We start from the raw sequence: 14,921 nt of genomic DNA, 5'->3' as shown, positions 1-14,921 counted from the left end.
GAGGATGGATAGAGAGAGAGGGAGGGAGGGAAATAGGGGGGGAGGGATAGAGAGAGAGAGAGAGAAAGAGGGCGAGAGGGAAAGAGGGGGGAGAGAAAGAGGGGCGAGAGGGAGAGAGGAGGGGGGAGAGGAGAGAGAGAGAGAGAGAGAGGAGAGAGAGAGAGAGAGGGAGAGAGGGGGATAGAGAGAGGGGGGAGAGGGAAAGAGGAGGGGGGAGAGAGAGAGAGCTCCTCACCTGGAAGGCAGCTTGGTACTTGGCGAGGCCGTCAGCCACAGAGGCAGTGAGAGGAGGGAGAGAGAGAGAGGAGGGAGATAGAGGAGGGAGAGAGAGAGAGGGAGATAGAGGAGGGAGAGAGAGGAGGGAGAGAGAGAGAGGAGGGAGAGAGAGAGAGGAGGGAGATAGAGGAGGGAGAGAGAGAGAGGAGGGAGGGAGAGAGAGGAGGGAGATAGAGGAGGGAGAGAGAGAGGGGAGGGAGATAGAGGAGGAGAGAGAGAGAGGAGGGAGGGAGAGAGAGAGGAGGGAGAGAGAGAGGAGGGAGATAGAGGAGGGAGAGAGAGGAGGGAGAGAGAGAGGAGGGAGATAGAGGAGGGAGAGAGAGAGGAGGGAGGGAGAGAGAGTGAGGAGGGAGAGAGAGAGAGAGAGAGGAGGGAGAGAGAGAGGAGGGAGATAGAGGAGGGAGAGAGAGAGAGGAGGGAGGGAGAGAGAGAGGAGGGAGATAGAGGAGGGAGAGAGAGAGGAGGGAGGAAGAGAGAGAGGAGGGAGAGAGAGAGATGAGGGAGATAGAGGAGGGAGAGAGAGAGAGGAGGGAGGGAGAGAGAGAGAGAGGAGGGAGAGAGAGAGGGAGGGATGAGAGAGAGAGGAGGGAGAGAGAGAGGAGGGAGGGAGAGAGAGAGAGGAGGGTGAGAGAGAGAGGAGGGAGGGAGAGATGAGGGAGAGAGAGAGAGAGGAGGGAGGGAGATAGAGGAGGGAGGGCGAGAGAGGAGGGAGAGAGAGAGAGGAGGGAGGGAGAGAGAGGAGCAGTGGAGTCTTTCTCTGGTCTGCATCCCCTTAACAATTGTGTGTATTGAGCCATACTGTATTGTACCCATTCTGCAATCTGTTAAATAAAGTTTTCATTCATTCATTCATTCATTCATTCATTCATTCATTCATTCATTCATTCATTCATTCATTCATTCATTCATTGTCCTTGTGTTACATAAAACCCATCTGTGGCCTCGTGCAGAGGAAGGTGGTAAATACATGTTAGATATTCCAATGTACAGTTTTGCATACCATTGACTCAGAATGGTCTGTTTTATTGAAATCGTCACAGCAGTATAGTTTGTTTATACTTCAGAAGTATAATATTTAAACATGGTCCCCAAAATGAATGGAAGCGAATGAGGAGCCTGACACCTGGGAGGAATGGGGGTGTTGCAGCATTGGGGATGTTTAAAAAATATAATTTAATATATAATATAATATAATATAATAATTTGTGCTTCACCTAAAATTTTTGTCAGCAGCCTCCACTGGTATGTATTTGTGTGTATGTGTATGGATGTCTGTGTATGGATGTGTGTATATGTATGTGTGTATGTATGTGTGGGTGTGTCTATGTATGTATGTATGTAGGCTATGTATGTATGTATGTATGTATGTATGTATGTATGTATGTATGTATGTATGTATGTATGTATGTATGTATGTATGTATGTATGTATGTATGTATGTATGTATGTATGTATGTATGTATGTATGTGTGTGTGTGTTTTGAATGCTCATCCCCCCCCATGGTTCAGCAGTAATCACATGAGTCTGTTTCTAATCTCTCTGCTCCCAGGGGGGCGGGGTCTAAACCCTGGGAGCCTATCCGCCATCTGCCCCAGTGTGGCCCACTGCCCGGGGCTCCATCTAATCGCTGGAACCCCACTGACTCAGCCCTGACGCACCCTGGGGGCCACGCCATGCCATGGTTTACGGAGCGTTCTATCGTCAAAGTGCACAAAGAGGGTAATTGGATGGTGTACTGTCAGACCCTGCGGTTTACTGTGTGTGTTGTGTGTGCGTGTGTGAGTGTGTGTGTGTGTGTGTTTTAATGTGCATGTGAGTGTCCGTAAGTGCGATTTAGTGTCACTTTAGTGTGTGTGTGTGTGTGTGTGTGTGTGTGTGTATGTATTTTATCTATTTGCATGTGTGTTTACTTCTGTGCCTCTGTGTGTGTGTGTGTGTGTGTGTGTGTGTGTGTGTGTGTGTGTGTGTGTGTGTGTGTGTGTGTGTGTGTGTGTGTGTGTGTGTGTGTGTGTGTGTGTGTGTGTGTGTGTGTGTGTGTGTGTGTGTGTGTGTGTGTGTGTGTGTATGTGTGTGTGTGTGTGTGTGTGTGTGTATGTGTTTGTGTGTGTGTGTGTGTGTGTATGAGATAAGCTACAATAACTACAATCCACAACACAGTGAGCTCTGAACTGAGGCTGTTCAGATGCCCCATGGTTAAAGGCTCCATATGTAGAATGTTCCATTGTATTGTATCCCATCCAAGATTTGTTTCATCAGTAAGATGTTGACTCATACAAAGTCAAATCAAACCACTGGTCCCCATTCAGAATGTAATATTGTACATATTACCCACTTGTCCCCATGCAGTATGTAATATTGTACATATTAACCACTGGTCTCCATTCAGTATGTAATATAGTTCAAGTTCAAGTTTCTTTATTAGTTGTCATACAGAAATACAGAATACTTTTGTATGAAATTCTTCTTTCTGTTTTGCTCCTGAGAGTGTGCTAGATAAAATATATAAGTATGAAATAAGTATAATAAGGGCGGCTGAGTGGCGCAGTGGGCAAGGCGCTTGCCACTAACACAGGAGATGCTGGTATCGAGCCCAGCTCTCTGCGTTGCTACCGGCTTGGGCGGCCGTCATACTAACACAATTGGCAGTGTTAGAGGGTGGGAAAGCCGGTGGGTGGGGATTGGATGTTGTGGACAGCGACTCCTACAGGTCGGTTGGGTGACGCCGGTACAGCGGAAACAGGGAGTATCGGGGGCAGCGTGAGCCTCCCACGCGTTACTTCTCGCCACTGAGAGTTCGAGCTGTTGAAAAGATGCGACAGGCTGCCTCCTCGTGTACCGGAGGGGACGCGTGATGCAAGGCTTCTATCCTCACTACAGCCGACCAGTGGGAGGCATAGTCTAGCAACGTTCAAGACAGGGGAGGGAAGAATTGGAATAACGAAATTGGGATGGGAGAAAAATTTTAAAATGGAGAGAAAAAGTAAAAAAAAATATATATATATAATAAGTATAAACTAGACAATTCCGCGCGGGGAAATTGTGAAAGTGTGGTTGATGCCTGTGCACCGCCGGCCAACGGGAGAGGGTCTGTATTGTCTCTGTATTGTGTCTTTCCACAGCAAAACGGTCGGCAAGGCACCTTGGTTGAGAAATGCAGGCTTCAATCTATGTTCTTTAGTCTATCTGTTGATCTTCGGAGAGAATTGTTGAATAGATACACTAATGTTATAGGAAGTTTGATTATGACATCATACTGTGACATCACAAATGTTCTAGAATGTTTGATTATGACATCATAGTGTGACATCACAAATGTTCTAGAATTTTTTATTATGACATCATACTGTGACATCACAAATGTTCTAGTCAAGTCAAGTCAAGAGTTTTATTTGTCACGGCATACAAGCATCCAGTGAAATGTGGGGGGGTCATGCCCGCAGCGATGTGCAACACAAGTAATAAGACAGTTGGCCATGATGAACATCGTAACATGTCTTTAGCATCATCTAACCAAAACTGCTAAATGCATCTTCTACTGTTTTAATCATTTTTTTTTTAAATATTTCACACATTTTTCGATTTTCTAGCTAATTGTTGGTGATAATATATTGGAAATGGGGGTTCCTGCATTTTTCCGTTGGCTGACTCGAAAGTATGCGTCAATTGTTGTGCATTGTCTTGAGGAGAAGTCCAAGGAATGCAATGGAGTACGCATTCTTGCTGATACTAGCAAGCCAAACCCCAATGAAGTGGAATTCGACAATTTGTATTTGGACATGAACGGGATTATTCACCCATGCACGCATCCTGAAAACGAAGCTCCGCCCAAAAATGAGGATGAAATGATGGTTGCCATTTTTACATACATTGATCGCCTGATCAATATTTGCCGTCCCAGAAGAGTTCTCTACATGGCTATTGATGGTGTGGCCCCGCGTGCTAAAATGAACCAGCAGCGATCCAGGAGATTCCGGGCCTCTAAGGAAGGAGCAGAACTGACTGAGGAAAAAGACCGGATGAGGGAGGAGATCATCGGGAAAGGAGGGTATCTTCCACCTGATGAGATAAAGGAGAGATTTGACAGCAACTGCATCACTCCAGGAACGGAATTCATGGACAACCTTGCACAGTGTCTTCGCTACTATGTGGCAGATAGACTCACCAATGATCCTGGATGGCGTAACATCACAGTCCTCCTGTCTGATGCCAGTGTTCCTGGTGAGGGTGAGCACAAGATCATGGACTACATCAGGAGACAGAGAGCTCAACCCAATCATGACCCCAACACTCATCACTGCCTGTGTGGAGCTGATGCTGATCTGATCATGCTGGGCCTTGCCACTCATGAGCCCAACTTCACCATCATCAGGGAGGAGGTTAAACCCAACCAGCCCAGGCCCTGTACCCTCTGTGGACAGAAGGGCCACGAGATCAAAGAATGCCAGGGAACTGCCAGAGAGAAACAGGGAGAGCATGATGAGTTTGCAGACACCATGCCGGGTTCAGAGCAAGAGTTCATATTCATAAGGCTCTGCGTTTTGCGTGAGTACCTGGAGAAAGAGCTGACCATGCCTGGCCTGCCATTTCCCTTCGACTTTGAGAGGACCATTGATGACTGGGTCTTCATGTGCTTCTTTGTTGGCAATGATTTTCTGCCCCATTTACCATCCTTAGAAATCAGAGAGGGAGCTATAGATCGACTGGTTGGGATCTACAAAGACATTGTGCACAAAACTGGAGGTTACGTCACAGAGAATGGCTTTGTCAACCTGGAACGTGTTGAACTTGTCATGCAAGCAGTTGGCGTGGCTGAAGACAACATCTTCAGAAAACGCAAAGACGACGACGAGGGCTTTAAGAGAATAAATAAGGAGAAGAAGAAGAGAATGAAGGCGGAGAAAGCCCACCTGACCACTGGCCAGTTTGCCCCCCAGGCCCTTGGCGGGAGAGACAGACCCCAGCCTGTTCAGGGCGCACGGCATCAGGCTTTCGACATGAGGATGCAACACAACAGGTCCTCTGCAGGGTCCAGTGACGGCCCGGATGGCAAAGATGTGAAGCGGAAAGTGGAGGACAGTGACAGCGAGCCTGATCCAGAAGACAACGTCAGGCTGTGGGAGGAGGGTTGGAAACAGAGATACTACAAGACAAAGTTTGACGTGGCAGTTGATGATGAGGACTTCAAGCGCAAGGTTGTCAAGTCATATGTTGAGGGTCTCTGCTGGGTGCTGATGTACTACTACCAGGGCTGTGCCTCCTGGAAGTGGTATTTCCCATTCCACTATGCCCCATTTGCATCTGACTTCAAAGACATCAAAGGCTTGTTCACAGAGTTTGAAAAGGGGACCATGCCGTTCAAGCCACTGGAGCAGCTGATGGGTGTCTTTCCTGCGGCCAGTGGAAACTTCCTGCCCACAACATGGCGCAAACTGATGTGCACCCCAGAATCCGCAATCATTGACTTCTACCCTGATGACTTTGCCATTGATTTGAATGGCAAGAAGTATGCTTGGCAGGGCGTGGCGTTGTTGCCCTTCGTGGATGAGCGCAGGCTGAAGGCTGCGCTGGCTGATGTGTATCCTAACCTCAGCACTGAGGAACTGAGAAGGAACAGCCTGGGAAGTGACGTGCTGTTTGTAGGGAAGTCCCACCCTCTCTGTGACTTCATCCAGGAGCTCTACCGGTCAGAATCTCACGAGAGCACAGAGTTCCCTGCAGAACTCTGCCATGGAGTCCAAGGTATATTCAATCTTGATGACAACCCTATTCTACCGGATAAGCCAGTGCCGTCTCCTATCCCAATGCTCCGTGACATTGCACAGAATACCGCAATAGGAGTGAAATTCCAGGATCCTCAGTTTAAAGACGACTTTGTGTTCAAGGCTATTGTCCTTGCCGGGGCCAAGACCCCCGCCAAAGTACTCAAACCTGGAGATTGGGAAAGGGGGAACCGTGGAGGAGGCCGTGGAGGAGGTGGAGGTTGGAGGCCCCAGCTGGGGTTCAACTCCAACAGACAGCAAGCCCACCTGGACCAGTCCGGCTTCAGGGCTCTGGGTCACAGCATGAACAGGGGCGGACAATACAGCAATGCCCCTCCCCCGAGCAACTACAGCCAAGTAAACTACCGTCCTCCACGCAGGGACAGCCAGCCTTCACATTCTAGGCAGCAGAGTTTGCTAGGGGCACCTCCCCCATTCACCCTCCACAATTTCCAAGGGATGAAGGCAATTCAAGCCACATGCAGCAGCAGCAGTATGGAGGCCAAGGCTGGGACCGTTCCATGCAGTCCCAGGGATCTGCCTACCAACAGAACATGAACCGTGGAGGGTGAGCAGGAGCAGGCAACTACCAGCAGCAGTATGACAACCGCAGAGATGACAGGACCGACCGCCAAGATAATAGGAGGCAACAGCAGGGATCATACAAGACTGGGCGGACTTATCCAATGCCACCACCTGCACGGAGATATGACATTTTCTAGATATTTACTTGTCATGTGAAAACATTTTGTTTTGGCGGGTGGTGGACGTCTTTTTCAAGATATTTACTTGTTCAATGAATTTTCTTTTTATTCTACTTAAATAAAATTCCTGTGCTTGATATAAAATAAAATTGATCAATTATGTTCTTGATTTTTTTTATATTGTGACCTGTTTGATGTGTTTGTTAATTTAAAGAAATGTGTCCAAATCTGATCTTAAATGTTCATTAGCAATCTGTTTAATATGCGATAACCCAGTTTGTTGTGGAAATTGGCATTGTATGCCTTTTTGAAGCATCTCCATGTCGGCAGGCAAATTATTAAAGTAACAAGTCTTTTTTAGAAAAAAAGAAAAAAAAAGTTATAAGACAGGGATAGGACAATTGTGCAATAATACAATGTGCAATAATACAAGTAATAATAATAACAGGTATGTACATAAAGTTTACAAGAGCATAGTAAGACATGCTAAGGTCCTGCGATAGTGCAATACAACGTGAGACAGGTGAGCTACACACAAATGTTCTAGAATGTTCTATTATGACATCATACTGTGACATCACAAATGTTCTAGAATGTACTATTATGACATACTGTGACATCACAACGGAACATGTTTGAGTTCCATTTTAATAATATAAATAATATGTTTGGTAAGGATGTCCCCGAAGCCTGTTTTTGGGATTCAAACTTCGTCAGGGTTCTTCGAACGGACGTTCGAACCTTCTTTTTTAATTAAAACATTTAAATAAATTTAAAAAAAAATAATAAAAAACTAAATCCTAAATCCTCAATTTTAATAAAGTGATTCAAACTTCGTCAGGGTTTTTCGAATGGGTGTTCGAACCTTCGTTTTTAATAAAAAAATGTAAATAAAAAAAAATAGACAATTAGACAAATAGACAAAAAATAGACAATTCCGCGTGGGGAAATTGTGAAAGTGTGAGTGATGCCTGTGCACCGCCGGCCAACGGGAGAGGGTCTGTATTGTCTCTATGACAAACGGTTCAAAAGATACAAAAATGGGGCCATAAGGACGTGGTCAATATAGACCAATGAAAGAGGATATCCCTACTGAGTACAATGGTACAACCTGCAAGTCTCTACGACAAACGGTTAAAAAGATACAAAAAGGGGGCGCGGCCTAATGATTGGGGGTGTGGTTAACATAGACCAATGAAAGAGGATATCCCTGCTGAGTACAATGGCACAATCGCAAGTCTCTACGACAAACGGTTCAAAAGATAAAAAAATGGGGCATGGCCTAATGGGGTGTGGCCTAATGATCATCTCATCTCTCGAAGTGCCTCTTCCGTTCATCCAGCAAGTCTCTATGACAAACGGTTCAAAAGATACAAAAAGGGGGTGTGTCCTAAGGATCGGGGGAGTGGTCAACATAGGCCAATGAAAGAGGATATCCCTACTGAGTACAATGACACAACCCGCAAGTCTCTACGACAAACGGTTCAAAAGATACAAAAGGGGGCGTGACATAAGGGGGTGTGGCCTAATGGTCGGGGGAGTGGTCAACATAGACCAATGAAAGAGGATATCCCTACTGAGTACAATGCCACAACCCGCAAGTCTCTACGACAAACGGTTCAAAATATACAAAAAGGGGGTGTGGCCTAATGATCAAGGGGGTAATCCCATGAAGGGGGATGGGCCGAACCATGGGGGCGTGGCCAACATAGACCAATGAAAGCGGATATCCCTACTGAGTACAATAGCACAACCCGCAAGTCTCTAGGACAAACGGTTCAAAAGATACATGTGAAGGGTTATGTGAAGGGTTATGTGCGATATTGTGTAATTCCGTTGACAATTGTGGCCTGGGAAGGAACGGTAAAAAATCTGATTTTAGCTAGAGTGGAGAGCCCATTCGTGTCTATGTGAAGCATGACTTTCAAAGAAATGGTCAGTTGAGATAAAAATGTCCAATTCCATTTATTTTTTTTTTGTGAGCGAGGGGACAGTCGTGTCATCGTTTTGATGTGTTGTTTTTATATCTACGTCCAACATTGAGATCACTGTCGCAATTTACAAAAGGTGATGGTAAAACAAAAAAATACAGCTTCTACACTCTAGTTCTGCCATTCATTCCTTAAAGACAACAATTTCCTGTTTAAAGTCGATTTGTAGCCAAACGGTGCGGTGCAACTTTCCAAAAAGCATAGCATCGACATCGACCAATGAAAGAGGATATCCCTACCGAGTACAATGGAACAACCCGCAAGTCTCTATGACAAACGGTTCAAGAGATACACTAAGGGGGTGTGGCCTAAGGGGGCGTGGTCTAAGGATCGGGGGAGTGGTCAATATCGACCAATGAAAGGTGGTCTACATCGACCAATGAAAGAGGATATCCCTACCGAGTCCAATGGCACAACCCGCAAGTCTCTACGACAAACGGTTCAAGAGATACACTGAGGGGGTGTGGCATAAGGGGGCGTGGTCTAATGATTGGGGGAGTGGTCAACATCGACCAATGAAAGAGGATATCCCTACCGAGTCCAATGGCACAACCCGCAAGTCTCTACGACAAACGGTTCAAGAGATACACTGAGGGGGTGTGGCCTAAGGGGGCGTTGTCTAAGGATCGGGGGAGTGGTCAACATCGACCAATGAAAGAGGATATCCCTACCGAGTCCAATGGCACAACCCGCAAGTCTCTACGACAAATAGACCACTACACTTCCGCGTTACATTGAAATCGGGGAGGAGATGCGGGGGGAGCATATGAATGAATGTGGACGAGAGCCGTGATGTAAGTGGTTGCCGATACGGCTGTGGGGCTGCTAGAGACATGATCGAATAGACGTTTATGCGCCTCACTCTCCTGAACACGGCGTGACCCATAACTAATCGATCAGAACTAAATCGGCAGAGAAAAAGCCCATTTTAAAGCACCTATTCCGCATGGACATGCGCAGAGTGCCCATGGAGTCTGGACGACGCGAGATGACGCTCGAATGAATGTGGACTGTTCTATCAGAGGGGGGAGCTTCGGTGGCCAGTGTCCTTTCAGCCGAACAGGATAATGAAAAAATTATCCCACTAAATGGCCAGACGCGTCTTATCTACAATTACCTCATTGAGTCTCCAGGTAGACTAATGTTTATATTTAAGTGCAGCGGTCTGTAGCCACTTACATGACCATCGAAGCTCCCCCCTCTGATGGAACAGTCCACATTAATTCGAGCGTCATCTCGCGTCGTCCAGACTCCATGGGCACTCTGCGCATGTCCATGCGGAATAGGTGCTTTAAAATGGGCTTTTTCTCTGCCGATTTAGTTCTAATCGATTAGTTATGGGTCACGCCGTGTTCAGGAGAGTGAGGCGCATAAACGTCTATTCGATCATGTCTCTAGCACCCCCACAGCCGTATCGGCAACCACTTACATCACGGCTCTCGTCCACATTCATTCATTTGACCCCCCCCCGCAATCTCCTCCCTGATTTCAGAATCCCGGAAGTGTTGCGGTGGTCTATGGTTCAAGAGATACACTGAGGGGGTGTGGCCTAAGGGGGCGTGGTCTAAGGATCGGGGGAGTGGTCAACATCGACCAATGAAAGAGGATATCCCTACAGTCCAATGGGTCAACATAGACCAATGAAAGAGCACATCCCTACTGAGTACAATGACACAACCCGCAAGACAGAGGGCGCTGTCAAGCAATTCAGTACTGCAACACAGAGGGTAACTTAAGGGTTAAGTCCATGAGAGGTCATTGGCAGGTCAGCTGTAGCCATGGGCCATGAGCCACATACCTGTTAGGCTGATGCAATCATGCATCAGGTGATGCAATCACGAATGATTCTGCACTTTCACTTTGAATGTATTTCAATGAGGGCAGATGCATGACTGCATTGTCACAATGATTAAAAGCAAACGATAACAGATGAAGCGTTGTGACGCGCACATGAGCACTTCAAGGAGTAGGTGAAGGGTTGTGTGCGATATTGTGGCATTCCGTCGGCTCCATAAATGTAACAGTAAAGTGCAATAGTCATATATAAATGTAACAGTAAAGTGCAATAGTCATATACAAATGTAACAGTAAAGTGCAATAGTCTGTCACATAGCAATGTCACAAGACAATATAGAATAAGCTGGACCGGGCTGTATGTGAAAACCAGCCCGTCCAGTAGTGCTTTTAAAGCACCGGTCCCAGGCAGGTAAAGAAAATAACACAAGGCGTTGTTCCAAATAGTAAATGATATTTATTATAGCGGGGATTTAAACCCACTGTTCCCAAAAGGGAAATAATATTTATTATCGTGGGGATTGAAACCCACAGCACCAACACAAAGGGGAAAGGGTAATGGGAGAACAAACAGGCAATATCTAAATACCACCAAACACCACTAAGCAAAATATAATGTAAACACTGGGAACCACCCAGCAGCCATAGAGCACTTACAGTATAAGGGAATACTAATTATATATATATATATATATATATAATACAATATGATATAATATAATATACAGTGTTCTACCAGAGCAACACAAATATATATATATATATATATATATATATATATATATATATATATATATATACTCACTTCCAAGCAGGAAGGCAAATGGCTCTAAGGCCCACAACAATATTATATATATCCTGCTACTGGAGTCCACACACAGTGGCAAACAAAACAATGGCAAGTCCACACACAGTGGTCAATCAATGGCAACCTCACGAAACTCTGATCAGAACTGACAGAGTGAGGCGCTCCGATGTTGTGTCATCTCCACTCTATTAACCACCCATCTCCCCTGCATGTTCCAAGGTGCACCAATGAGATGCAACCAATCCAATCAGGGAGATGAGTGGCATCTGTGAATAGAAACAGAAATTAGGAGATGACACAACACCACACATAACAGACAACACAATAAATATACTAACCTGATGTTCAGATGGTGTCATAAATACAGGAATAATGATAATGCTCAACCCACATACCCATGTACGTCACACCTCCCCCATAAGAGCGAACCTGTAGGGTGAGCAAAACATTATTACTTATTACCCAACATGAGGTTAGTACACACACCAGGAAGAACAGAAACAACACAAAAAAAATGCTCCTCCCACAATCAATGCATGTATGCAAAAATAGACGCGCAGTGACGTCATTGAAAACTGCATGTAGCACACACCGGCTACCGAATGCAAACCGGTCCCAAAATGTGGTGAGATCTAACTCACAAAAAACCATGTCAAATGCATCATGGTCAGCTACACACCCAGCCTCCACCGCTTTAGAGCTCGCTTTAGAGTTTTATTGCTCGGGCGACCCTGCTTGACGAATGTAACTTCAGGTGGTAGTGATATTGATACGTCTTCCATCTCTCCAATAGATAGATTAGACGGTTCAGGAATTACCAGCTTCCCCTGAACGCTACGCACAGCAACCCCCATCATCTCTCCAATAGATGGTCCGGGAATTACCAGCTCCCCCTGAACGCTACATACAGCAACCTCTCCCATCACTCCAACAGATGGCCCCCTGTCCTCGGCGAGAGCCTCGCCACCGACAGATTCACTCAATGCCAAAACTTGAGTTCGCATTCCGTCCTGTGCCTTGGTGACAACACAAGCAGAAAACACATTGGGGTGATTATCATTATCAACATTATCACAACACAAGTCAGCCAATGGAGCCTTCTCAACCTCCACTACAGGGATCACACTCTCCCCAGCGAACTTGTTGTTGTCCCCCATGACAAAATCAACCTTCACACCTTTTGGTTTCTTGGCTGACTTTCTTTTGTCCTGTCGCTTCCTCAGCGTACGACATCCTTTTACCACATGGCCTGTCTCTTTACAATAATTGCACACCACCGGTCTCCTAGACGGCGGCGAGCGTGGCTGGAATGCTGAATGCTCAATCAACGCATCGCACTGAACTTTTCCCCCAGCTATATCATTCCCCATGATAAAATCAATCCCGGCCACCGGAAAAGAGGAACGAACCGCCACGGGAAAACAACCTGTGACTAGCTTTGACCGCACATGTATCATATGTAACGGAGCGGGCGTGTAGCCCATCTCTATCCCGCACACAATAGCACTTGTATTACAAGACGACTCCACACTTAACGGCAATACATCCGCCAGCATAAAGGACTGTGAACCACCTGTATCACGAAGGATCCTCACCTCGCGCTGGTCACAGACTTTACCCGACAGTGACACAAAACCAGAAGATATAAAAAGATCAAAACAACTGTCTGGTTTCTCCCGCCCAGGGCGTGAGACAGTGCTAATCAACCCCACCACCTTTGGTTCCTGAGCTGGCCTGTCAGTATTTTGCCGATCGCGCACAAATGCATAACAGTCCGCCACCAAATGACCTGGCTTCCTACAATAATTACAATGTCTCTTTTCAGACGGAGGCGAGCACGGCCGATACGCACGCTCGCCATGTCCCCGAAATGGTACTTCCCAAGAGGGAAACGCACCGTTTTCAACACACACAGCATCGTTACGCACCGAAGCATGTTTGTGCGTCAACGCCAATTCATCCGCCAAAACAGCAGCGTCTTGGAGAGTAGACACTTTCTGTTCATTCAGATACAGTTCGGTTCGTTCGGGCATACAGAGCTTAAATTGTTCCATGAGTACTAACTCGCTCATGGCTGCAATATCCTGCACCTTACTCGCAGCGCACCATCGTTCAAAAAGATTCCTCTGTTCACGGGAGAAATCAGTATTTGTTTGAGAAGGGGATTTTCTGAGCGAGCGAAAACGCTGTCTATATGCTTCGGGAACCAACTCATACACACGTAAAACAGCATTCTTCACCCGCTCATAACTTTGACTGTCTGCCATAGTTAATGACGCTACCGCTGCACTGGCTTTGCCAGTGAGCCTGGTCTGAAGTAAAATTACCCACATATCCTCCGGCCAATGCAGAGCCTGTGCAATACGCTCAAAAGCAGAAAAATAAGCCTCTACTTCTGATTCTCGGAACATGGGAACCAGATTAACGTGCTGGCCGATATTGAAGTGAGCCGGGGAAACCCCAGCAGGAGAGGAGGTAGCACTACCACCACCAGCTTCCAACCGCATTCTCTCTATTGTCAGTTGAAGTTCCCTGTCTCTCATCCTTTCTCTCCAACCTTTCTCTCTCCTCCCTTCTCTCCTCCTTCCTCTCCAGCCTATCTCGAACAGCCGCTCTGTCCTCCCTGTCTCTCTCCTCCTTGCGCAAAAGCGCTCTCTCCTCCATCTGGAGACGGGCAAAACGCAGACTAGAGCGCGTATGGCCAGAAGACGTGGATCCTTTATCAGAATCGCCCGCGCCCTCACTTTCAGCTCTGGGCGTACTACCATTCTTCCTAATAGCACCACCCCCCGGGTTAAGATCATGCAAGGGAGAGTCAACCCATTCGCCAGTGTTTTTAACCTCCCGGTCACTATGACTCACTACTCCCCGAGCCGTGCTAAACACCTGTTGCTCTTCTAACCCCGCTAGTACAGCCGCTTTCATATCAGCCTTGGACTGGGAACTTTGCACAGTAATATTATAATGCTTAGCAATAAGGCATAATTCCGCCTTAGTGCAACCTTCCACCTGATCCTCTGTTGGATCCGCCACGAAGACTTCAAAAACAAACGCTGACGCCGCCATAATATGTCGTTCTGCGTGACTTCGATACACCAAAAAAATATATACATATAACGTCCTCACTTAGTTAACCATGACCGTGCGCAATAATAATAGACACATTCTGCCTTTATACCCCTTAACCAAAACAATCCAACTGACCACATCTACCAAATGAAAACAATAACAAATGTTCCTAACCACTCAATTAGGAGTCACCTGTGTCACTCTAGCCTATCCCAGCTAAACTACTCCACTACCTGGATGAAAAGGCTACACATATCTTCAGTCGCTTACCGATTTCATTGCGCACTCCACCGGAATCACGACTCGTGCCCCCCACCCACTAGCCAAGCAGGTGACCCCCCCAGTTACCTATGTGGTAGAAAAAAGAGATCTGGTTAAGAGCATACACGAATGGTTAATTATTATATAAAACACAGCATGGATACATAAATACCAATAAACAACAACGCCACTTTACCTGATACCATCAGCCCCTATGTCAAACGTACACAGCAGACCGGCATTGAGCCCCCCATGTCA

General features: G+C 46.5%; 1 protein-coding gene across 1 annotated transcript; it reads left to right on the top strand.

The window, feature by feature from the left end:
- Positions 1–3,891: 3,891 nt before the first annotated feature.
- Positions 3,892–6,608, top strand: LOC311237525 (5'-3' exoribonuclease 2-like; the record flags this gene model as incomplete). The annotated part of the gene is given in 2 exon segments (XM_084325452.1): positions 3,892–6,472; positions 6,475–6,608. Coding segments are annotated over 2 exon segments (2,715 nt in total).
- Positions 6,609–14,921: the final 8,313 nt, after the last annotated feature.

Source organism: Notolepis coatsorum (genome assembly GCF_963971535.1).
Source record: "Notolepis coatsorum genome assembly, chromosome: 1".
NCBI lineage: Eukaryota > Metazoa > Chordata > Actinopteri > Aulopiformes > Paralepididae > Notolepis > Notolepis coatsorum.
The sequence above is the reverse complement of the archived record's forward strand: the minus strand, read 5'-3'. Positions and strand labels throughout refer to the sequence as shown.